The 26,510-nt window shown below is 43.6% G+C and overlaps 1 protein-coding gene across 1 annotated transcript in view; it reads left to right on the top strand.

The window, feature by feature from the left end:
• The first annotated feature begins 1,312 nt into the window (after positions 1 to 1,312).
• The window catches only part of C9H12orf75 (chromosome 9 C12orf75 homolog), a 40,264-nt gene continuing 15,066 nt past the window's right edge, over positions 1,313 to 26,510 (top strand). Inside the window, exons 1-3 of the mRNA XM_027594320.2 lie at positions 1,313 to 1,413; positions 7,876 to 8,141; positions 20,467 to 20,491. Coding sequence (XP_027450121.2) covers positions 1,313 to 1,413; positions 7,876 to 8,141; positions 20,467 to 20,491 — 392 coding nt within the window. The remainder of the gene's footprint in view (positions 1,414 to 7,875; positions 8,142 to 20,466; positions 20,492 to 26,510) is intronic.

The following is a 26,510-nucleotide window of genomic DNA, read 5'->3' as shown; positions in this document are numbered from 1 at the left end:
TGGGTACATTGTGTGAGCCCTACCATGGGGTCCCACCAGTAGGGCACCAGACCACATTTCCTGGGGTCCATTCTTGTTCTGAAATCCTAGGAAATTTGCTGAGCACACCTTCACTCTTGAGGGCTCTGCAGGTTCCTGGGTTTCAAGCCCCAAGTCTTGGTGCCCTGAGGTGGCCATGTGTGAGTGAATCACAAAGCCAGGAAGCTTGAGTCCAGTTCCTTCCTTCCCTCAGTGTCACCTTAAATATCACCATGACCACCTAGGCATCTTCTCTACTTGTGTTTTTAATCTTGATCTGTTGTGTGGATGAATATCTTCATTTACCCCCAATGATGATTTTGGGGCATCTTTTTGATTTGGGGATTTTTTTTTTTTTTTTTTAAGGTCCGTCTCCTTCTCTTGAAGGTCAGCTCCACAGTGGTATGGATGGATGCTCACACACATTCCTGGGGCCCTGCTTTGGTCCAAACACTGAGTGAGGTGCTGGAGAAGCAACAGTGAAGCCAAACCAGGCCTGGTCTCTGTGCTAATGAACAAATTCTAGTGAGAGACAGATGTTAAGCCAAGAATCACATAGAAACCTAAGGCTGCAACTGTCACAACTGTTGGGAGGACCTAGAGGCTCTGTAATAGGGACATTTAACCTTGTCAGGGAGGCGAGGCAGGCTTCTCTGACGAAGTAATACTTGAGTAAAGCTTGAAAGCCAAGAAGGATTAATTAGGCAAAGAGGATAGAAACCATTCCAGGCAGTGAGAGGAGCTAGTGCAAAGACCCAGTGGTGGCAGGTACAGGAGGAGAACAAGAAAACAAACAATGGATGGCGAACACAAGCAGAAGTGGAGAGAGGTCAGAGCAGGCGAGACCCTGTAGGCCAGCTTTAGGATTTTTTGTGTTTATTGTGAGAGTAGTGGGAAACTCTCGAAGATTCGAAGGAAGATGGGAAGGGTTGACTTGATCAGAATTACATTCTGAAAAGGACTCTAGTGCAAGGAATGGAGAGGGAAGAGAAGCCGGCCTTGATGCCTGGCTACGGTCTGGTTCCCCTTTCCTCACTCTTAGACCGGCAGTCTGGACAGAGAGATGGGGGTGGTGTAGGCTTGCCCAATCAAACTGTCTAACCCTTTTGTCCTCAATGACTGGTTCATGGAGGAACAGGGGATGGAAAGCTGGCTCAGTCAGCATGACTACGGGGCATTTAGCAGGGATTACGATGGGCTTTCTCTTTGGCCTTGAACCCAAGCACACAGGAAGAGCTGCTACAGCTGTCTTGCCACCGTGATGTGAAGAGTCTGATGCTACCAGGGCCGCCAAATGGGACCTGAGAAGGAGGTCACGCTGAGGGATGGTGCGAAGCTGAGTCCTGCTGGCTTTCGGTATCTTGTCGAAGCACGGCTGAAGTTGTCCTTGCTTATGTACTTTCGATTGCATGAGCCAATGTTTCTGGTTTGCGTTTGCCACCGTACGCCCAAAGACTGAGAGGGCTGACGGGCAATTAGGGGAGCAGGGAAGCAGTCTCCATGTGCGCATGCCCATCTGCGGCAGTCTCCGTGTGCGCATGCCCCTCTGAGGCTTTAGGACTGTGCAAGAGAACGGAAACTCCTGATTCGACTACTCCTGCCAAGCACAGGTGGCATCCGAGGGGAAGCGGGAGAGAAATGGCCCCATTGCCTGGGAAGATGTCATTTTTGGCTATCTGAAATTCCAATCTAGTTAGGAGAGTTTGTGTAAATTTACCCTTCTCTGTGCTGGAAAGGGTACTTTTGTCTTTAAGGTTCTTAGTAAAGTTCCTGTTGGAAGCTTGGGGCTACTCTGGCTGATGTAAAGGGGAAAGGGAGGGAGCCAGGGAACCAGAAAGGTCAGAAAGCCCTGGAAGCTGCGGGTTGGAAAAGGAGGGGTGTGGCAGCCACTGAGGCGAAGCTTCATCTCCAGGGAGATGTGTCTGTGGCCATGCCCAGGGAGAGATGTGATCATCCTTCTCTGCCACCCAGGATGGGAGCACCCTGCTAAGTACCTTCCAGCACTGCCTCCCCAGCCAGCAACTCTGGGCTTCTCAGCCAACTCTCTAGGTTTTCAGAGCCAAAGCCACCTCCCAAATCGGATGGTTATTTGAGACCCAAAGGTTGGCCTTCCTCAATCTTTCCTTCTCCCAAAGGAGGAGGAATGCCTGCAAGGGAGGACAAGAGTCAGGGAGATGCCATTGGCTCAGTCTGTCTTTCAGGATGAAAGAGGCAGAACGGTATCATTGAGAGAGTGGAACAGGAAATGAAAAGCTCTGGGTTTAAGTTCTAACTCTAATAACAAATAATGGAATGGGGGAGCTAGGTCTCTGCTCTGTTTCCTCACTCTTGGATGAAAGCATTGGTTTTGGTGTCCTTAAATCAAATGTTAAACATGTTACGGTGGATAACGGCCTTTAAAGAACTCAGGAAGTGAACCCTCTCTCAAGTTTTGGGGAGATCTCCTGCTGTTTTAGTCATGATGGGAAGCAGAGCTCCCCACTTCTCTCTCAGCTGAAGGGAGTGACGCCCTGGAGGTTTTATGAGGATTAAATGAGATAATTCATCAAAGGAGTCAGCATTGTGCCTGACTCATGGGAAGAGCTCAAAACATTCATTATTATTGTTTTCAGAAAGATGATGCAAATTGTCTTGAAAAACCAGCCCTGGGATTAATAATGGTTGTTGAGCTAAAAAATGTTTTTATGATTCTGTCTCTTACTTTTCTCTGTTTTTACTCGCACAAAGACATTTACTTGCTCTCCTAGTGCAGTAAGAAAGCAGAGCGTAGGACACCATCCCTGTCCTCAAGGAGCTAACAGTTTAATCAGAGACATACGACTTACAGGTATTCAACGGTGTCTGTTAAAAAACGTCATTTGCAGGTTGAATAATAGCACGTGCCAGAAAAAAAGGTGTTGAAACATGTTCCAACGTTAAACATGGAGAATGGCAGGGGAAGTCCCAATACATCGCAGAACATTTCAGGGTAACTCTCCAAGAGCAATCAACATCAATAGTAAAAATATGGATACCTTTAAAAAAGAAATTCATTTGGTAACAAAAAAGTTCTCAGTGATTCATGGATTAATAAGTAACAGAAGTTACAAAGAATTTATATCTGAGCAACAGTGAAATTAATGAAATATCAAAATTTTGGATGCAACCTAAACTGTATTGAGAAGAAAAGAAAGGAAGGAAGGAAGGAAGAAAAAAGACTTAAATGAGTTTGGTGCTTAAGAAAGTATACAAGTAAGAGAGTAATCTCAAAGAAATTGAAGAAAATCATAAAGATAAGGGCTGAAAATAAACAAATAGAACACAAAACAAAAAGAGATGGTCAAAAAAATTAAAAGTGGATTCCAAAACTCCAATAAAATGGACAACTCTATAGCAGAGCTAATCAAGAAAGAACACGTGCAAATAAACACTATAGGAAGGCAGAAAGGTCACAACCACAGATTAGAAAGAGATAAAAATCACCACGAGTAAATCCTGTGGTCAATTTTATGGCATTTGAAATTAAATTAACACTAAAAATGTCTGTCACTGCTGACACAGGTAGCTCTGTGTTATGATCCATTATGAAACGCTGTGCTCTGCTTTTATATGTTATGGTATGTTATGATGACACATCTCAGTGGCTTAAACACAACAACATCTCAGTGGCTTAACCCAACAAAGGTTTCTTTTCTCCCCATGCTTTAGGTCTGGTGCCACTTAGGGATCCAGGCTGATGGAAGATGCAACTCTTCCACATGTGCTTCCAGGGTCCTGGCAACTGGAGAATCTGGAACTTTCAGTCAAGAGCTGCTTCTTGTGCGGAGGGCTTGGTGATGCACGCCTCAGATCTCCAGGAGAGCCTGCTCTGAGGAGTGGAGTTGGCTGACAGCCCCGAGCTGTGGGCACTTTGGGTCTGCTGCTGTGTTCCAGCGGAGGCCAAGCTCTCTCTGGGCAGCTCACAGCCCAGCCATGCTACCAGGGCCTGGCCATCTCTGCCCAACAAGGGGCTACCCCACAAGCAATCCGCATTTGAGGTTCTCTTTGGCCTTGGCCAAGACTTTTTCAGAGCGGTATTATAGTCCGAGCTTCTTCCTACCCAGTCCTCTTTATATATCCCTCTTCTTACTTCTCCCATGGGTGTCAGACCTGCAAGGCAGCCTGAAGGCTTTCCCTGCCTACTCCTGATCCCGCTCCCCTGGATCCTGCAGGCAGTACCCACAACAAATCTCTTGTACACCTATCTCCTAACTCCCAGCAGATGGGAACTCACAGAGCCTCTGAGTCATATTTCACTTTTGTTCACATTTCACTGGTCAAAGCCAGTCATAGGTCTGTACCCATCTCCAAGGGGGTACGAAGCCTAATGCCAAAGAGAACGCATCCAGAAGAGAGAGTACGAAGGGGCATGTATGCGCTATGACTATGACTATCTGCTTGAGCAGCTACTAATGACCACCCCTTTCCTCCCGGGGCAGAGCCCCAGTTTTGTTCGGGTGTCTATTCTGCACTCCCTGTCATGACTCAGGGATAAATTGTAACTTACCAGAGCCAATTACAGCTATCCTATTTACCTTCCCAGTGGTTGGATCAGGAAAAGTCGTATGATCCAAATCCTGGCCAAAGAAATGGGAGAGGAAGTGTTCCCAGTGTCTCTCAGCTTTAAAAAAGGGACCCGAAGTGGGGGAAGAAAACATCCCCCTTTTGTTGCTGAGTTCTGTTGTGTGTGGATGACCTACCCAGAACTGAGGCAGCCATCTTGCAGCAGGTCAACAGGGAAAAGGAGAAAAACAAAAATAAAACTCGGGCTGCCAAACCTCTTGTGGGGAACCCTTTATGGAAGAAAAACCATGAAAGCTGAGACTTACTTAGCTCCATGTTCTCCTGTGTCTTGCTTTCTTTTCCTTGCCAGATCAATTGCAGTCATGCATATCTTCTCTCTCCCTCACACCACCACATCAGTTCTTGTTTGAAGAATGAAAACAACAGCTCAGTGGTGTGATTTAACCAGCACAGAGAAAGAAGCCAAAACTGACCAGTCAGGAAATGAAACATGCATTAATGATTTTCTTTTGACTCATTGTTTTTGAAAACACCCAAATGCAATTAACTGTTGTTTATAAAAATAAAATAAATTCCTAAAAAGGAAAAAGGAGATGCTAGACTTCTTCATTCACTTCACATCAGGGAGAGGACTGATATTTATAGGGCACTTACTAGGAAGTTTATTAGGAACTTCGCATACATTGTCTCATCAAATGACTTTGCATTGCCCTTTGAATAAAATTTTAACTTCTCACAAAGCCCATCGTACCCAGTGCGATCTGGCTTATCTCCCCAACTACCCTCCTCCATTTTTGCTCTAGTCCTGCCATCCTGGCCTGTTTTTCTGTTTATGACACATGCTCAGGATGTTCCTGCCTCAGGGCTCTTGCACTTGCCATTTCCTCTGCCTGGGATGCTCTTTGCTTGACCTTCACATGTTTGATTTCTTCTCATCAATCACACCTCAGCTAAAATATCCATTCTTTAGAGAGGTCTTCCTTGATGATCCTACCTAGAACAGCACCTCTCCCTCTACCCCTATTTCAGTGCCCCGCTTTATTTTGTTCCCATCACACTTATAGTATCTAAAAGGATCTTTTGTTTGATTTTGATCTGTCTTCTCACTAGATTTTTCCTCTGTGCCTTGCTCACTGCCCCGTCTCAAGCATTTAGAAAAGTGGTTAGCACAAAGCAAACACTCAATGGTGTTTGTTGAAAGAATGAATAGATAACACACTCTATAACCTTATAAGGCAGAATACATATCATTTACAAGGGTCAGAGTCCTCCCACCAAAGACCACCAGGAACATGCTGGTAGCTGGGCAAGTTGGGCTTATTGCTTTTGCAATGAAAGAGAATGCACACCACAAGGAACCATGAGGTATCTCAGTAATGGGGTGTTAGAAAAGATTCTATAGGATTTGGGTTCAAGTTAGGTGGTTATGGTTGGGGTTTAAGAAAGCAGGACTTCTTTTTTTCTGGATTGGGTATTGTCAGGAAGGAGGGACAGTTCTATGGTGGGATATTCTTAATAAATTTCATCTATGAGGCAGGAAGTCTGGGATGGGGCCAAAACTGTAACTGGTAAAAAAGTAGCAGATTATTCATGTTAGCCAGGATTGAGTGATGCTGTGTTTGTGGTTTGCCGGTGACCCTGTTTTTGTCATACTCAGACAAGATTACTGGGTGGTATTATTTTTGATCTCACTTCCTCAGAGTTAGAGAGTGGCCCTGAGATTGGTGTTCTGTGTAACTGTGTTTGACAGAAGAACCCAAAGGCCTCGCGGTGTCAGGCCACTGACTGGATGTCAGGCTTTGTTTTTCTCTTTCATCCAAGTGTCCTACGACTGGAGTCCAGCGTCAGCACAGAGGTAAGCCAGAGCATTTCCTTTGGTCACTTGATAGTCCTCCTCTTTTACTCTCCCCTGCATAGTTCTGGATTTGTAAGGAGGGAGCCACTGAACCAAGATGGTGGAGGCCAAGGTAGAGAAGCAGGGCTTCTAGAAGTCAGACAACTCAGAAACACCCTTATTTGCCCAAGAATTAATTCCCATCTCACAACACGCCCAGGTATATCTAAGTTTTGAAGGAGAGATGGCGTATCCTGAATGAGAAGATTACCCCATGCTCTCCATCGCTTCAAAGGTCATGTTCAACAGTCCACCAGGGCCTCGGTTCTAGCTCAAGGTTTCCTCTAAATACGATTGTTTTGTTTTACTAAAGTCTTTTAACCAGGATCCCAGCATCCTCTGGGCTCCTGTGGTACCCTGTATTCCTTTGTTAACATCCCTGCTATATTGTAATTAATTTGTTTATAAGCTGTCTGCCTGGTTAGACTGGCTCCTTACATGTTTGTATCACTGGAACTTAATTTTAACAAAGGACTTGGCACAGGCTAGGCTCTCTATAAATATTAAATGGATTTAAAATGGATATTTAATTCCTGGCTTGAATTCATCTCACAAAAACACTTATTGAGTCTGTACTATGAGCCAGGAGGATGCTATGATAAATCAGTCCTTACCTTCAGGGAATTATTATTCAATTCTAATAGGACTTAAGAACAAGAATAGCTGGCATTTATTTGGGATCAGGCACTGTGTTAGGTGTTTACATGTGCCTCAGTTATTCCTGCCATCTCACAGGTTAAAACAACTGATACACTAACGGGTTAAGTAACTTTGCTGAGGTCACACAACTATTAAGGGGCAGAGCAGGGATTGTGACTCATTCTGACTCCAGTAACACTTGCCCAAATGTTAGGTTGAAAGGTGCCAAGTGCATTCACAATTCTGTCATTAAACGAGTGAAGGTCCTGCAGGCTATCAGAATTGCAGCAAATGCAATTAAAGTGAAGTAGGCTGATATGACCGGCCTAGGGAAGACTTCATGCTCTTTCCTAGTCCAAGTGTATTGGGGAACAGAGCTCCACTAGCTTGCTGTTAAAGAAGAAATGGGATTTCAGTGTTGACTTCAGACCTGAATAACATCATTCAATAACATTTATTGGGCGCCCACTGTATGCAAAATAGGTGTTTCTGCCGCTTCCCCTCCTGCCCACATCCTGAAGCAGGGAAGGGAAGTGGGGAAGAAAAGGCAAATAGGGCGTGGAAGTGAGTAGGTGAGCATCCTCGGCCCTGCCGCCTCGCCCGGCTGCCCGCGCCGGCCACGCCCCCAGCCTCGCCCTCGCTCCCAAACCCACTTTAAACTCCCGCCCCCTCTTCATGACGACCAATGCCCGGCCGGAGAGCCCGAAGGAGGCCGGGGATTGGGCGTCGCCGTGGTTGCCAAGGTGACGGGTGGGTCCGGCGGGGACCCCGACCGCGGCTAGGGCAAGGGGTGCCGGGCGGCTTCCCGCCCCGCCCGCGCCCGCCCGCCGCGCCCTGGCCCGCACCCCTCGGCGGCGGGAGGGGGAGGCCCCGCGCGTCCCCCGGTCCCGCGCGCCCCCCGCCGGCCTCCGGTTCGGGGCGCACCGCCCTCCGCCTCCGTCTCCGCCCCCAGGACTGGCGGCCGCCAGCTTCCCGAGCGCTGCTTCCCCGGCCAGCGGCGCGATGGGCTGCGGGAACTCCACCGCCACCAGCGCGGGCGCCGGCCGAGGTGAGCGGGGGCGCGGGCCGGGGACTCGGGGGCGGCGGGGAGGTCTGCCGGGCGGGCGGCCGCTGCGGGAGAGGCCAGGGGAGAGGCGGCGGAGCGCGGCTGGGACCCGGGGGAGGGAGGGCGTGCAACCCCCTCTCCTCGTCCCCGTTTTCGGGACGGGGCGGGGGCGGGTGGGCCAGACCGCCCACTTTTTGGAGGGACCCGAAGTGGGGCATTTCCCCCGAGCAGGGGCGGTCACGCCTGGACGAGGGGAGCCTGCAGGGCGATCCTGCGGCGGGTGCGCGCGGAGGACACGCGGCGGGGCTCCCCTGCAGCGGGTAACCCGGTGCCCTCCGGGGGGTGAGGATTCCTGGCGGTGGCCCGCATCCGCTCTCTTCCCTCCCACGCTCGTCCCGCAGACCTCGCCGCTAGCACCTCGGAACCCTGACGCTGCAACGGGAAAGTGCGGCAGAGCAATTGAGGACTTTTTTGGTGGTGGTGGTGGTGGTGGTGCGAGTGGGGTTGGGAAGAACTGCGAGCCGGGCTCTGAAAATTCATCTGAGTCTGTCCTGATGCCTGAGAGCGGGTGGGTTGCTCGTAGGATTTCTCTGAGAAGCTGCAGTATTAAGAATGCTTTAGATTAAGTGTGACAGAGCTTTAATATTAGCAGTGATCTGTTCATATATTTTTCATTAGAAAAATATATTAAAACTTATTTTATATCACTTCATTTTGTTGATTGGCAGACGAGATCTCCTAGATTCCCCCAGTCAGCCAGGCTTTGTGTCAAGTGACTTATTACAAAACTCAATTTTCCCTTTTAAACCGGCTCGTGTCTCCCGATTTAAGAATCTGGATCTGTTTTGAGTAATATCTGCTGGCCTCTTTTAGGATCCTTTTGGATAAAGAACTCCCATCCCCACCTGCAAATGGAAACAGCTGTCTGATGCTGCAGTATTTCCTAGCAGACTGGGGTGCATGCCCTCTCAATAACTTCGTGACCTTGGGCCTGTCACTTCTCTTAACCAAGACATCTGTGGAAGATGGAGCTTAAGATTCAAGCCTTTTTCGTTTATTTATTTTAAAGTTTATTTTGACGTTTACTTCGTGGGATCAGATGTAGAAATCTGCTCTGAATTGGCCAAGTTTGTGTTTCCTCTTTGTCTGTAACCACACATGGAATATTCTATTTTCCCTGAGAAGACACTAAAATATGTGGTATTCTAGTCCTAGAGCTGTGAATGAACCCAGGTAATGATTCACTGTAAAGTTGATCTCTGAAAGATAATCTTTACCATCTTAAATGAAATTCCCCTCCTTGGGATATGCAGGGAGCCACCAGAGAACAAATCTTTCCCGTTCATATAACCGTGAGACAGGTTAGTTATCCGGTTGGCATCTTATGCCAACAAGGGCAAACGAGATTCTGAGAATGGCCAGAAAGCTCTGCATGGAAACCTGGAACAGTATCCAGGCCACATCCTGCACCAGGCACTGTGTCTCTCAATCTAATAGGCACTGGGGTCCTATGCAATCCACTGCATGGGCACCCTCTCTTTAAAAAGGCTAAGAACAGTTATCCACATAAAAAAAAAATCATAGGAAGGATTTGTAACATTTCCTTTCAAGTGGAGCTAGGTTAGTTCATTAACATTTTTATTTATTAATGAAGTGCCTGTCAGATTTAGGGATAGGAGGGAGGGGCACCGTTGCTAAAACAGAGTGATGATAAGGTAATTTGGAAATGGTAATGTCAGAAAATGGGAAAATCTGATTCTCCTTACAGATATTTGGTTGACCTTTTCTCCCCCCCCCCCCCCCGCCCCGAGGTGCACATCCCTTGTTACGTAAAAGGAGGTATAGGTACATTGAAAAAACCACTCCAAGTGCATGCCTTCTTGTTGAGCAGCCTGTTTTGTTTATGAAGGACAGTTCACGGAAGAGCATGTTGTTGTCTCCTCTAGCTTGCACTTTGCTAAAAATTGCTTTTTGTTCAGGGAAGCACCAGATAGAGTGCAGACTGTAAAACATTAAGGAGGGAACATGATGAGTAGGGACTTACCGAATCACCTCTTTGATGGATCTGCCCTGGTCTTTGCGAAGTCATTCCCCAAACATGTCCTTGCTAGAGTCCAGCTGGCTAGCTTTGGGATTTGGTCATTGTTGTTTTGAAATTTTTCTGTCAGCTGGTGGTAGGACTTTAGTTTCAGAAAGGAAATATGTTAGATGAAGAAAAATAAGCCACAGGGCAAAGGTATTTGAATATGTTTTGGTTGTGAACTTTGACATCAGCATCAAATATGCTATTGACCAAGTTGCGAACTTGTGGTCCCGAACCCAAGTGGCATGAAATAAATGCATTAAATAGATGTCCCGGGGGGCCCCCCCCGGATGACTCAGTTCATCACCGAGTGACTTTTGGTTTCGGCTCAGGTCATGATCTCAGGGTCCTGGGATTGAGCCCCGCATCGGGCTCCATGCTCAGTGTGGGGTCTGCTTGTCCCTCTCCCTCTGCTCCTCCCCTTACTCCCCCCCCACCATAAATAAATACAAAATCTTAAAAAAAAAATAGATGTTGTTTCTGTCCTCGAGGTACTTTACAATGCCCAACTCCTGAAATGTCCCAGGATCATACAATTCAATAGGTATACTTAAGCTTTTCAGCAATCAATCAGTCCACCCATCCAGCCAGCCATAGACACATAAATAACAAAGTACAGAGAGAAGGTGGGAAGGGTGCTGAACTTGGAGCCTGGAGGGTGAGGCTCAAGCTTGACTTCGGCTCTATGCTGGTTGCATTGCTATGGGCATTTCATTTCACATTTCTGAGTTACAGAGTGAAAACACTGTGTAAACTAATTATTATAGAGTAGTGGAATATTACCATGTCGAAGGTGAAATGGCTTTCCCTGATCATTTTTCTACAAGAACATGGCAAATCTACTTCCAAAGGGTGCATTAGCACATTATAATAATACCTTTAAACCTGAAATCTCCATTATAAGCCCTGTTTTACTCTGTAAGTAATGCAGGTAAAACGAGATAATTGTTTGCCCTCTCCCTGAGCTATCTGAACAACTGCCTTTCTTGGCTTTTGTCTAGAGAAACTGGTTAATATGACAAACTGATATTTAGTAGTGTGCTTGAGTAAATTTGATTCTGTATGTCCAAAAGGTGGAAAAACTGATGTGCAGTAAAATGATCAAACAGCCATAGAAATCAGCCTCTAGATCACTCAGGCTCTAGATAATTACAAGTTAGATTTCTCCTAAAGATTTCTAACTGTAAGCTTACACCCAGTCCACCTCTCCATGCAGAGGACTGCACTTTACTAGGAACTTGTAAGGCAAGGCTTGGGCATCCAGCAGTGGGTGGTTGAACGAAATCAAACTTTCATGCTCTTGAGAAGCTGATAGTCTAGGTAGGAAGATTAACCGTTGGAGAACAATAGCAAAGCAAAGTATGATAGAATACACGTGGAACATCCAAGTGCCCAGGAGATGTTGAATAATATAGTTTAATCACAGGAGGCTTCGGGGAGGAGTTGAGCTGTCAGTCCAGATGGGGTCTTGAGAACCATTTCATTTGCATAAGAGCTTTCTCCATTTTCATGTTTTAGTAAGGTCACTCTCTCAACGTAGGAATTTGATTTCCCCAACCTAGAACTGTATTAGGAGGACTTCTTCTCTTTTCCATTCAGTGAAGGTTTACTATATTTGTCCTGCATAGAGTCTATCCCCTAAACTATAGAGAAACATCTGGATTAAATAATCCATTTTAAAAGTGTTACATTTTCTATAAGGCAGGAAGCTCTTGATCTGTTTCTCTATGCTCTCCAACCCCACCTCTCTCTCCGCAGATTCTCTGTCCCCTTGTTTTTCCTTGAGCATGGTTTTTAACTAGGCAGAGAAATGAGCAGCCCTGCAGTTGAGCTAATGATCTGAACAGGTCAGCCATTCCCTTTTATACACTTACACATATAGATGGGTGAGCAAGTCTGTAGTGTAAGCCAGGCAATCTCTTTTCAGGTAAACTAGAAAATCCCTTAAATGTTTGGATGGTTCCAAATATCTACAATAGCCTGTGTCAGCACAGGCTAAGGCTGTAGAAATTCTTTGCTGCAGAGGACTTATTTCAGAAGTATTCTGCTCATGATAGCTGACTGAATTTTTTAGTTGTAGTTTTTCTGTCAGAGATTTGTAACTGGCAACTGTCAGATCATAACTCCGTGGCAGTTTATTGTCAGAATTTATTGTCAGTTTCTGTAATGGTTCTTCTGCTATTTATATAACAATAGTCTGAAGAGGAGGAGTTTAATATTTATCCTATTTTGTCAGTGTACCCAGGGAGTTAATACAATCCTTTTGGGTCCAATTATTTAGATTAGTTTTCTCTTCATCCTCAATTAGCTAGATAATTGCATTCTCTTCTCTTGATGTAGCTCTGTGGTCCAGCCTTAATTTACATCTATAAATGGTTTGGTAGGACTGAGATGTTGCCACTGTGCTTAGCATGAGCCCAAGCCATATTGGGGACATAATATAAAATTTTGTTGATAGCATCCAAGAAGTCACTTACGTCTCCTGCTGTTTCCCTGCCGCCACCCCCAGCCCCCAGCCCCACCATCCTTCTTTCCATTCCCTGAACATGCTGAACTGACCCTTGTTGTTTTCTCTCTGTTTGAAACTCTCTTTGCTGGAGAGCTGATGGTTTGTTTATTCATATATCGCCTCTTCTGTTCCCTACCTCCAAGTGTAGGCCTCACGAGAGACTCCTGCATCTTGTTCCCAGCTGTACCCTCAGCCTCTAGACTAGGATCCAAACTTTCAACGGAATTTTTGGCTCACAAAGAAATTTTGTTGTTGTTGTTGAATGAACAAACATATTGGGGAAACAAAGAAGATGCAAAATGACATCCTAAATTGTGTGCTTGATACAGCAATTGAGAGAATAAAATAAAACCTCACGCAGTCAGGGCAGCGTGCTTGGAAGAAGTGGCACTTGATTTGGTTCTGAAGAATAGGTCATTTTTGGATAAGCAGATAATGGAAGGGAGGGCATTCTTAGCGCTGCATGAAATCATAGGGACGGAAATGGGCTCCATGCATTTCAGGGCAGTAAGTCTGGCCTGACTGGCTTTAGGAGTTCACGTGTGTTATAGGGTGTTGGGGAGGAAGAGTGGGTAGAATGGAGGGTGAGGAGGATAGACAGGCAGGAAAGCCAAGCCTCGGAGTTGAGGGTGGGCTCTGGTGTCAAAAGGCCCAAGTTCGAATCCAGCTTTTGTCATATATCAGCTGCATGACCTTGGGCTCACTTGCTTAAACTGTACCTTGGTTTTCTCAACTGTAAAATGGGGGAGTAAGAGTAGAACCAACTGCAACATGAAATGAGTTAATGTTAGTAAAGTGCTTAGAACAGTGCCTCGTACATTGTGAGTACTCACTATGCTATTTATTATGAATATAGGGACAGACTTTTGTAACTGGTGTAGAAGGAAAGAGTGGGCATACAGCAGTGGCTGTCTGGGGTCAGGGCAGTGAGAAGGGTCTGGAGGCGTTGATGCCAGAGACCCCTGGGCCAGCCAGACTGAGGATGGGCTGAATGGGAGGGAGAAATAAACATGAACCCCAACTAATGCCTGGGTAACTGGAAGGTTCTGCTGCCTCTAAAGGGAAGGCAGGAAGATGTAGGTGATCAGTACACTCTTGGAGGTTCCACGTTGGAAGTGACGGTGAATGACGGGAGACGGAAATACCTCTGTCCAGGCACTTACCACCCGTGCGATGGAATCAGGACGTTCATGCGTCCCAGCTCCCTGGGACTGACCTCATGGCCACGTGCAGGGGTCATGAAGGTGACCTCAGTGAGGTAGTCAGTTCGGCCACAAGCCACTTACCGCTCAGTATGGACATGGCTTAAATTACAATATAGTAGCCAGATGTCACTGCCTTACCTTATGTCTGTCCTTATGTGGCTGCCTTTATTAATTTTTAGCTCCCTAAACTGTAGATGCTCAACAAGGACAACCTGCGAATGAAGAGATTTTCTGCAAGAGCTTCCATATTCATGAACAGAATTTTATATTTCTAGGACACATTGACCTGATTTTTTTTTCTCTTTTATTGAAAAAAATGACTTAGGAATCTAGTTCTTTTATTGGCTTCTTGAAAAATAACATTGCTTTGGATGAACTAAGAGCTGTTGTTCTACTTCTTTTGGCCAAACTGAGACTATGATGTAGTTTTGGAACTATTATGGGTCAGAAGAGACATCACGAGCTGTCAAAATTAAAGAGAATTTTGTTTATTTTTCTGCAGTTATGTTTATATAGTTCTCAGGGGGCGTTTTCTTTTCTTTTACAAAACAAATAAAGAGTAAGACATTGCTGCGTATTTTTATTATTTCTCACAAGAGCCATAGTCCTTTATGTTTCTGATGATTTATGCTGAGAGAAGAGTGATTTGAAAATCTTTAGTGCTTTTTAGAAATTCCTCGCGTACATCGTGTTATTTTTTGGTGCGTGCGTTTAAATTATCACCACTCAGTTGGAAGATAGAAATATGACTTAGTACGTAACTTAGCAATTCATTTACTTGTGACTATTTCCAGTCTATTACGTAAATTCCATACAGTGCAATAGGACCATGCTGAAAAAAGGCGCCGGGAGGCCAGTTTTTCGAATGTAGAAACGTATGTGACCTTTCTTTTAAGAGATAGATCTTTTCTTTATATTAGGATTTGGCACGTGGAAGGAAACTCGAAATGGTAAATGTAGCAATCTGAACAATGTTGAAGACATGCTGGGCCCTACAGTTTACTCTTCTTAATTTGTAAGAATGATTAGATTATAAAGGAACATCTGTCTGTAGGAACCAAGATGTTCTACCCATCTACCTAAAACTACTGAACCCACGTAGTGGTTTGCAGCTGACTGGCTTTATCATGCACTAGGAATACAATTTTGCCTGTGTTTGTGGGATGTAAGATATGTTACATTAAATTTAATCCCTCCCTCCAATATTAACTTTGCTCTGTATTTCTTTTCCAAAAGAGAATTTCTGGTTTTGGAGGGATTGGGAGAGGGCAGGGATAAGAAGGTATAGTGGGTTGGATGGTGGCCCCCAAAGAGATGTCCCTGTCCTAATCCTTGGAATGTGTGAATCTTCTCTTACTTGGAAAAAGGGTCTTTGCAGATGTAGTTAAGGATTTTGAGATAGTCTGGGTGGGCCCTAAGTCCACTGATAAGTGTCCTTATAACAGAGAGAAGGTGACACGGGGGACATGGGTGGAGCAGAGAGCGTGCACAAGGCGGCCACAGGCCAAAGAATGCCAAGGAATGAACGCTCGTCGCCACCAGATGCTAAGAGGGGCATGGCAGTTTGGATCTGCTGACACCGTGATTTCAGGCCTCTGGCCTCCAGGACAACAAGAGCATTAATTTCTGTTGTTTTAAGCTGCCTGGTCTTCGGGAAAGTGTTAGAGCAGCCCATAGGAAACTAATACAGAAGGTTTTCCTAGAGTTACTGGGGAGTGGGAGGTAATTAGAAACTTAGGAAATACAGCTTACAAACTATACCTGAAGGGCAAATCATTATTTGCTGAAGCAAGTGCTATACAATTCAGTCTTGGTGTGTGATTCAGAGAGCACCTCGAGGTTGTTTAGAGCCTCAGTTACTTCTTAGGACACGGCATTTTTATAAAACATGTTAGAAAACATGGAGACTATCTGAGAGGTTTTATCCCCCTCTTGATACAATCCAACTCTCCAATTCTCTGACACCCCCTGGGAGTCATGCAATGCACTTCACTTCCGACACGAACTACCTGGAGTCTGTCAGTTGCCACAGGTTTAAGGGCAAGGTTGCACAAGATGTCCTCACTTCTGACACCTGTCGCAGGTATTGGGTCCCCAGATTACTCCCACTTCTGTCCAACTTGGCAACAAATTTGTTGGAGTCCCACAGCTCCCTTTCTCAGATTTGATAATTTTCTAGAATGGCTCAGAATTCAGGAAGGCCCTTTACTTATGGATTTAAATTTACCAGTTTATTTATAAAGGACACAAATGAACAGCCAAATGGACATAGAGTGATGTCTGGAAGGGTCCCGAGCATAGGAATCTCTGTCCCCATGTAGTTGGGGTGTGCCACCCTCCTGCCACATGGATGTGGTCACCAACTCAGAAGCTCTCAGAACCTCATTGTTTAGGGGTTTTTATGGAAGTTTCATTACATAGGTGTGATTGATGGAATCATTGGCTCTTGGTGATTAACTCAATCTCCAGCTCCTCTCCCTTCCCTGGGGACAGGGATGGGGCCAACAGTTCCAAGCTTCTAACCAGGCTTGGTTTTTCTGGTGACCAGTCCCCATCCTGAAGCTATCCTGGGTCCTGTTCAGAGTCCCTTCATTAGAATGGAAGAGGCTCCCATTACCCTTATCACTTAGGAAATTCCAAAGGTTTTAGGAGGTTTGTGCCAGAAAGAGGGGACAAAACCCAAATATCTTTCTATAACCCCACAATATCAGATTACGTTTTCTGAATGTTTGGATAAATTGGGTTTGCTATGTATTTTGACTTTGAGACTCGAACAAAATATTAAAATCTTTTGAAGTGCATAAAGATAAAAGATACACGGTCTTGGTGAAGTGATGTTTTGAGTAACCGACAATGTTTAACTGTTTCCTACTTCTCAGAAGGAAATGTTCTTCCTTACAGACCTCAAACCATTTATAATTACTTTTTTTGTCACTGAAACTGCATATAATACTTTTCTGAGAGCAAACCTTCCCCCCCCTTTTTTTAGGAAGATACTTAAAATTATCATTCTTTATACAGTTTTGGAAAATAATCATCAAATCTTTAGTCTTATGTACTTTGTGGTGCTTTCATTCTACAAGAAGTGTTGTTACCTTTCTCCCATCTCTGCTTCTTCTAAGCCATTATATTAATACAGCAAGGCTATGTTTAAACAGTAAAGAGTCATTCTGGCAGGAAATGGAGTGGTGCTAACAGGAATCAATGCTCTATCCCAGGGGCCTGGAAAGAATTAGATACCATTATAAATATTTGTTTAGCAAAGGGTAGGTCACACAACCATAAACACAACTTAAAGCAAATGGGATTTTGCCACTATCTGAATTGTTCTAGATAAAGTGTTTTTTTTTTTTTTTTGCATAAATTCTCTAGAGTAGAGATCTCCATCTGGTTAATTACAATCAATATATAGGTGAAGTGTGATTACAAGTCTGTAGAGAGGGTAATAATGATTTTTCTTCTGTTTATTAATTTTATGATTTTATACTTTTGCAGAACAAAGAGATATTCTGCCTTTTATATACCTACGTATTCTGATAGTTTTGCCAAGGGTTTCTAACAATTACACGTTTTTTTGTTGTTTGTTTGTTTGTTTTTCCCCACTCTGAGAAGTTTTATGTTCGGGAGTCATGTTCTACCGTCCTGGTTATTAGCTTATCATTAATATCATGCTCTCTTGCTTCTAAGATGCACATTTTCTTCCCTTAAAAACAAAACAAAACAAAAACGGAGCCCATATGACAGTCACGTGTATACTGGATGTAGTTTCTGACGTCTTTGCCCACCCCCATTGTGCATATTAAATAGATGGTACCCTTTAAAGGAGGGACATTTGAGAACAGAAGAAATGGTGTGCTGATTGCCTTTTGGAAGGTAACACCAGGCATCTGCCCGCGGCCCACTGGGATGCTAGGTGGTGATCCCAGCAGGGAAGCAGCTTTCAGGGTGCCTGGAGCCCGGAGCAATCAGGTGAAGTGGATGGAGAGTTCCTGGTGGCTGATTAAAATCAGTATTCATTAGACAACATGTTGCTATTTTGAAACTAGTTCCACACACGTTTTTGTGCTTTGTCTTCTCAGCTGCCTTTACCTGCCCAGTATTAGAAACCGAAGCAGTGATTTCATGACCTTTGGATGAATGATCTGAGCAAGGACTCTATGTGGGTCTTTGCCTTCCTGTTCCTTGCTGTTCTTTCCCTGCCACCCTGGGCCCCGCCTGAGATGGAGTGGGATGGCTTCTGTCCCCTCCGCTCTCTCTGTGGATTGTATTCGATGGCCCTTCATCTCTCTGCTGAGGACTCACTGTCCTCATTACGATCTCTGCTTTCTTCTCTCTGTAAGACTTTACAGAATCAGAGTTTCTGATCCCTCTGGCTCTCCCATCCCCTGTCCACGACAAAAGCCCGAAACGTTCTCCATATTTTCCCCATGAACATGAAAATACAAAAATCAGGATATTACTTTCTTTCTAGACTTTCTTGCAGATTCTCATGCTTATTTTGACTCTGAAATAAAATACGCATCTGCATGGGTTTTTTGTGTCACTAATCCTTTGCTTATCTTTTCCTATCAAAGTGCTCCTTTGTTCTTATGTTAAGGTTTTTCTTTTCAATTTTAGGATTTTTGTTTTGTTTTGTTTTATGATCTCAGATTCCAAAGCATTTATTTATTTATTTGAGAGAGAGAGAGAGAGAGAGAGGGCATGAGCAGGAGAGGCAGAGGGAGAGGGAGAGAATCTCAAGCAGACTCTATGCTGAGCGCAGAGCCTGATGTGGGGCTGGATCCCAGGACCCCAAGATCACTACCTGAGCTGAAACCAAGAGTCGGACACTCAACTGGTTGTGCCACCTAGGCGCCCCAAAGCAGTTTTTATTTATACAATTTTAATAATAGTTGTGACATAGGAATGTTAATCTTCCCTAAAGAAAGGAATGAGGTTTGTTACAAAGTTAAGGTTTGGCCAGAGCCTTACAAGAATTTGTTTGAGGCATAGTGTTGATTATCTTTATCCTCTGCTTTGAATTTGCAGATGAACAGATCTTAAATTAATATCACCAGAGTACAGTTCTTGCAGTTTTGGCGGTAAACTTTCCTGCAGGCTTATTTGCTTACTGTATAGCACATCTTCCCTTATTTTCACATCTCTGTGACTTGGGCAGAGGTTATTTTAATTCCCATTTCGTAGATACGGAAATTGAGATATTAATTTCTAATTAAATTGACTGCTAATAATAACTTAGTGAGCTATTTTTGTGTACCGGACTTTGTGCTGAGTGTTGACATGCATCTTTAAAAAAACAAATCTTCACAGTAATGTCAAATAACAAAAGACAAAACTGCAAGCTGCAAAATTACATATGTGTGTTTATTTGCTGTCTTAGGGATTGCAATCCAGGAGACAGGGGATTCGACCGAAGTTGAAAACATGCTCTGGAGAGACAAAGGAGGATAGAGTTTTTAAAGAAGAAAGAGAAGGCTTACATAAATTGTTTTGAAGAAAAGGTGTTTGGTCCTGGTTTAAGTACAATTACATTAAGCTACGTGTGATTGGTTGCTAGCACTCACGTTAGAGAGAAAGTCTGTTTATGTCTGTTATGACATAAATAGATGACTTGGCTTTTAGCTGAGTTCAGCAAAAGAAATTCTGAGAATTTGGGACAGAAGATGTGCCTGAGCCCCGCCTCATCAGTGTCCTCCCAGCTCCATTTTCAGTAACTCTCTTAGCAGCGGTCATTTCATTTATTCGTTTCGTTGCACATTGACTTTTGAGAAAGATACTCTTATTATCCTAATTTGACACAGGGGAGGGAAATGAGGTTTTAAGAGGTTAAAAGACAATTAATGCTATGTACCTACTAAAGATGGAACCAAGGTCTGTGTCGCTCAGATGAGGATAGTGGGAGGAGGAAGTGTGGAAACGGGATCGAACATGTGTGGCAGAGAATCTGTGATGAATGATAGGAATGGGGTCTGAAAGAGACAGGTTGTTTTTTGGCATGTGGGTGGGAAGCAGAGACAAGGGGAGAGGCTCAGTAGCAAATAGGAGCAGAGTTAGAAATGCATGTAACTCCCTTTGGAGCTAGGCTGGTATCCTTGAGACTTCTAATTGAGGATATCACCTCCCTCTGTCTTATAACTTCGCTTTGCTTTGTGACTAGTGTATTGTGTGACTTAGAACAAGGCCATGTGGACACCAGCTTAGAAGGTGTGTGACTTCGAAATGAAAATACTTCCCGGCTCTGTCAGTTTATCTGTAAAATGAAGGGATTGGACTAGGTGATCTGTAAAATCCCTTCCAGAACCGACACCTTATAATTTACAGGAATTGTTAAAAATGGCAGAATAAATTCAAAACGTAAGATTTGAATGTAATGGTTTTCCTACTCTTTTTTCTTTCTTTCTTTTGAAATGATCTTTTTAAAAGGCATATTTTCGACTTGTCTTTTCTAGAACTTTATTTTAGATGGGTATTGGGCTTCACATTTTTGTCTTAATTCTATCACAATAATGCAAAACCTTTTCTCCCCCCTAGGCCCTGCAGGAGCAGCTAAAGATGTGTAAGTAGTTAATATTATGATTTTCTAAACTCTTTTTGAGGAAGACGCTGTTTTTCATGATCGTGACCTTTCGATAGATGTAGGTATGCCTGAAAAGATATGGGAATACATGCTATATTATGCAAAAATCAAGATTAGCATCTAGTTTATAACTAAACTGCTATTTGAAGAATATCATTGTGTTATTACTTATTCTGTTATTATTTATTCTGCCTTTCAGTTGCCCTAGCACTGTAACTCAGAACTTTAAGAGAGGGAAATGTTTAATTGTGCTTCCTTCCCAACTTGTGCTGAGATTTTTTTCTAATTGAAAGCAAGTAGGTATGGCAGAATTAATTAAGCACATAGCTCCTGTGACTATGTGTTAGAGTGAGTCAGTGGGGAGAGGCTGGGGCAAGCATGTACCAAACACACATTGAATTGTTTTAAAGTTGATGATTAGATATTTGAGTGAATGTATATGACCGTTCAACCTAGTCAAACCACAGGACATTTAATCAAGGGGCAGGTATCTCCCGAGGAGATGTTTCTGGAGCTCAGGAGCCCTTCTAGTATTTCCATCAGGCTCCTTCGCTGCATCTTTCCACACCTCATCTAGAACAGTATGGACATTGCAGTAGTTCACTATTTAAGAGTGTTTGTGGTTACTCCGTGGAGAGTGGATGGACCCTGCCCCACCCACCCACAGTCGGTTTGGATGTTAAGACTGATGGCCACACACACACCAAGGAGGGCACAAAGATTTCTTACTCACATAAAATGAGGCTTTCTCGGGGAGCAGGGTAGGCACCCAACGGGCCCATTCATCTTGAGTGAAGGAAGGGGAGGGGAGAGTGGCTTTGGTTTTTATTGCCGTCGGGAGTGGGGCCGGTCGAGGGCTTCTGTGCATGGGCGAGGTTTGCATGGTTTTATCCTCCCCACCAGCACAAAGGAAGGCATTCCCTGGCTTTCTAATCAGCTTGCACTGACGTGAGGCAGAAGGGGGAGGGGTTGGACTTGAAAGCTGTCAGTGGTGAAACATCAAAAATAGAGTCAGATTTATTATTATTATTATTATTATTATAAAGAGGAATTCAGAGAAGATGAGAATGGGATTGTAAGGTTTTTCAGGAGTTAAATATGTATTTTCTATGGGACTTTAGGATGTCAAAGAAGCAAGATACATTGTTTCAAACTCCTGGTTGCACTGTTTGAGTTTATTACCAAAACATGTAGCAACAACCAGTTCAGCATCCTTACCCTGTTTCTTTCATTGCAGTATCTGGTCTCTCCTTTCCATTTCTATACATTGTGGCCAGATTCATTTCCTCAAGCACTCCCCTGCCCTTGTAGGACCTCTGCTCAAAAACTTGTAATTATTCTCCATTGACCGCTGGACTGAGCCCAGAATCCTTTGGGAACAGGAAGGCCATTTATGTTTTTAGCTTTTCTCTGACGGACTCTGCATGAGGTGGAAGGAAGCACTGCAGTGGGAGTGAGCAAGGCCGAGGATGAGAAGTGAGCTGACGTGCTGCACTGAGACCTCTTGCAGGGCCCAAACTGACCTCCCATGTTCTGCCTCAGTTTCTGCTATTCCCTCTGCCTGGAATGGCCTTTTTCTCAATTCTGTTTGTAAAAAAATCTTAGCTATTCTTCAGGGCTTCTGTCTTGTTCTTTGCAAGAAGAACTTCTTGGATCTCTCAATTGGATAGAATGTCTTTTTCTTCGGAACTTTTAGAGCATTTTGGACCTTTCTTATGACACATCATATGGGGCTTATGTTGTAGTTATTTATCTTCTTGTCCCTCTTGGGCAGTGAGGGAAGTGAAATGTCTTACTCATCTGAATGTCTCCCATAGTTATAGTATCGTGTTTTGAACGTGGTGTTTAATGAACAGTTGCTGAGGAATCCCATCATTTCTATTCAAGGAGAGATTGATGTCTTGACTTCTTTCTTTTAGAGGCATGGACATTTCTAATAAAATTTAGTGATGCCATTGTCAACAAAATTAACTATTCCACGATGGGAGATGCCACTTAATTACTTTTTGAAATCCTGAATTCTCTGGATTTAAATTTTCTGTGACTATATATACCTCATTGTATGTCCTAGGACGATATAATTTTATTTAATAATTGACCCTTTTAGAAATAAAGGTAGTAAACTAGAAAAGTTAAAAGAATATTAGTGTATTATTTTTCCTTGCACAAAAGTATATTCAAATATGTTCCTTTTTTAAGTAGAAGGTATAGACTTATAAATCTTGATTATGAGTGAACAAGGAGCTAAGAAATTAAGACAATTTAAACTTTTTATTATGAAGATCTAAAAATTTCATTTCTAATCTAGAGAGACTGATCCCAAACCAAAAGAAGTGGCCCAAATCACATAATGGGTGCTAAGAAGTCCAGAATTTTAAATAGGGCAGCCACCACATTATACAGGCAACATAAGTCTTTTGTGGGGAGTGGGAATTATGGTTATTTTTAGGCAAGAGAAATACTATAGTTACTCTCTTAATATAAAAAAAAATCCATTCTCTAGGGAAGGTTTGTGATTTTTACTGTCTCCTCTTTCCTGTTTATTTGCCGATTTTCTACAGGCAGGAAGCCAGGATACAATAACAGATAAAATGACACTTCTGCCCTTAAGTAGGTTAGTGTCTACTGGGGACCAAAGTACAGTGTGACAAGTGCCAATTATTGACACGGTCAGAACTTAATGCGGGTTTGGGTCTTGAGGGATGAATAAGAGTTCGTGCAGAGAAGGGAAGAATGGCAGCCCAGAGCAGAGGAAAGAGCATGGCAAGAGGCTCATGGGTGTAAGAAAACCTCAACTCTCCTGCAAGGAGCCTGTCAATTTGTTCTGGAGCCCGTGGGGCGTGTTCTGCAGAGATGAAGGATGAGGCCAAGGGGCTGGAACTGGCTTGTGAAGGGCCTTTGGTGCCAGACCAGTAATTCCACTCGATATTGTATGCATTCAAGAACCATTAGGAATTTTAAGGTGGGGGGGAGGCAATGATTATATTTGCGCTTTAGGGTGCTAAGTCCCAAAGCAGTGCGGTATGTGAGGTGGGGGAAGGGTGGAGGCACAGGGAGGGAAGGCCGTGAGGCCACCAGGGGGGCAGACTTTCAACAGTAGCAATGGGAGAGAAGAGCCGATGTGTTCAAAGTATGCTTGGAATATGATAAAGATTTGTTGAATGACAGAACGGGGAAGGAAAGGAGAGGAAAATCTGAGGGTCACGCTGCGATTTCAAATCTGAGCCCAGGGAAGGGATGGCCGATAATCCAAAGAGGTCAGCCGGGCTAATGGGGGAAGAAAAACCACTAGGCACCTGGGGGACTATAGTTTACATCGAGGGGTGTGAGTAGTAATTGAGTGAAAGTGGAAGTGGGCGAGGAGTGGGGAGGTGGTACATCGCCTCTCTTCTTACAGCGTTTGCCAGTAAGGGCGGGAAGGATGTTAGCAGGTTAAAGATGGTGATGGACGGAAGTGCTGGATCACTGTATTGTGCACCTGAAACTCATATTACACTGTATGTTAACTAACTGGAATTTACGTAAAAACTTTTTAAAAAATTAAAAAAAAGAGGAAGCATTTTAAAAAATATATTTCTGTTAGAAAAGGAATACCTAGAAAATTTGAAAAATATTTTTTTGAAGAAAGAAAACATCGGCTCTTATCTACCACCAGAGACAGCCACCATTAACATTTTACATGCTTTTCCTCTGTTTCTTCATTTCTTCTGTTTCTGCCCCGTTGGGTGCATGGATGATCTTGTGTATGGAAGTTTGTTTCGCCTTTTCTGTTTGTTTATTTATTTATTTATTATTTTTTATTAACATATAATGTATTATTTGTTTCAGGGGTAGAGGTCTCTGATTCATCAGTCTTACACACATACCCGTGGACTCCAGGGTAGGAATCAGTGGAGTGAGACGTGTTGGGGGTGGCTTGGGGAGGGGGTCATCTGTGAGGAGGGGGATCTGTGATGGAAGTGAATCCCAGAACAGGTGGGAAGGCTCAACAACTTACGAGGTTAACCTTAGAAACTTGAGATGAGGAGGGAAGTAGGGGTGAAGATTCACAGGCACACCCCCCGTTTTATTGCACCCCGTTTTATTGCGCTCTGTGGATAATGCATTTTTTACAGATTGAAGTTCTCTGTCCGCCCTGCATCAGGCAAGTCTATTGGAGCCATTTTTCCAACAGCTTTTGCTCACTTACTGTCTGTCATGTTTGGGTAATTCTCACAATATTTCAGAGTTTTTCATTGTTAGGTTTGTTATGGTGATCTGTGATCAGTGATTATGACTTGCTGAAAGTTCAGATGATTGTTTGCATTTTTTAGCAATAATGTATTTTTTAATTAAGGTATATACATTGTTTTTGTAGACATAATGTTATTGTACACTTAATAAACTATAGTATAGTGTAGTTATAAAAACATAATTTTTATATGCACCGAGAAACCAAAAAATTCATGTGACTCGCTTTATTGTGATATTCCTTTTATGGCTGTGGTCTGGAACCTAGCCTGCATTATCTCTGAGGTATGCTTGTATAGAAATTGAATCACTGCAACACAGACTCATGCATATCAGCAAGTGAGTCTTTCTTATTCTCTCTTCCTCTGTCTCTTCAAAATTAAATCACAGTGCTGTAACATGCAAAACAAAATAGACATGAATTCAGTGTGACGACATTTGGCTGCTTTCACAAACCTGGAAAAATCAACCATTTTATTTCAGTGAATTATCTTAGCTATTTGGCACAAATAAGTTGCATTGGGATATTTTTGGTTGGAAATGGCAGAAGTCCAGCTTAAACTGGCCTAAACAAACAAACAAAAAGGAATTTCTTGGCATGTGTAATGGAAAAGCTCCAGGGGTTTGGCCCCAGTCACGGCTGGATCCAGGTGATCAAATGACAGGAAGAAACTCATTTCTGCTTTCTTGTTTTGGGCTCCGTTTTTAGGAAGCTTTCCCCAAGTGGTAATGGAGATGGTCATCTCTTAGCAGCTTAATAACTCCTGTGGAAAAAGAGCTTTTCTTTCCCAGTAGTGTGATCAAAAGTCCTGGGGCTAGGGCTCTCCCTGCCACAGCATGAGGTCATGTGCCTCCCTCTGAATCAACCAATGAGCCAGGGGAACATGGGTTTCTCATTGGCTAGGCCTGGGTCACATGCCCACCACTGGAGCCAACCAGCACCGTTAGCTCCACCTGACCAGGTGGTCAAAGTCTGGGAGAGTGGCTAAAGACAAATCTGGATGCTGTTACCCAAATGGAAGGCACTTAAAACTGGGCAGGCAGCAACAAAGTATGTTCTGCAGTAGGTCGATTTTCATGTTATTAAAAGAATTTCTTTATTTAAATTTTAAGCAATATTTATGGGACTATTACAAACATGTTTTAGTAAGAACAGTATGAAATAAGTTGACACGAATTTAACGTTTGCTGTTGAAAATGAAAGATTATAGCCACTCAGTTTAAACAAGGTAAATCAAATATGTCTTTCACTTAAAACTCGTATGGTGACATTTCATGAAGATTCCTTTCTTGACAAAGCAATTCTGTTGTTATGGAAGGTAGTGACTATAGAGAAGAATATCTCAGAATGAATGAACAAAGCACATCGAAGCACCACCTTTTACATAAAATGAAATTATGAGTCTTTCATCTTGAGTGTCTTTGGAATCCTTTATGGATTTCTCATGCCCATGCATCTGTCAGCTGAGCCCTCTTTAGTTCTCCTTAAGAACCTGAGGGTATCTGATGGGCTTACTCCTCCTCCTGAAGTAGCAGGAGGTTGAGGAGGATGGTGTGGAAATAACATTGAAAAAGCATGTGTTTTGGAAGCAGGGAGACCTGCATTTGAACTTCCTACCACCACTTACCAGCTGTGTGGTATTGTGTCCTCAGTAATCTTGGCCATAAAATTGGGATAATAATAAGTGTACAGGGCAACCATCTTCATCCTTATCATCATCATTCTGTTACTAGAGCTCCGCTTTTTTGAGGACCGCATGCCATATAG

This window comes from Zalophus californianus, chromosome 9 (assembly GCF_009762305.2).
Source record: "Zalophus californianus isolate mZalCal1 chromosome 9, mZalCal1.pri.v2, whole genome shotgun sequence".
Taxonomy (NCBI): Eukaryota; Metazoa; Chordata; class Mammalia; order Carnivora; family Otariidae; genus Zalophus; species Zalophus californianus.
This window is presented reverse-complemented; position numbering and strand designations above follow the sequence as displayed.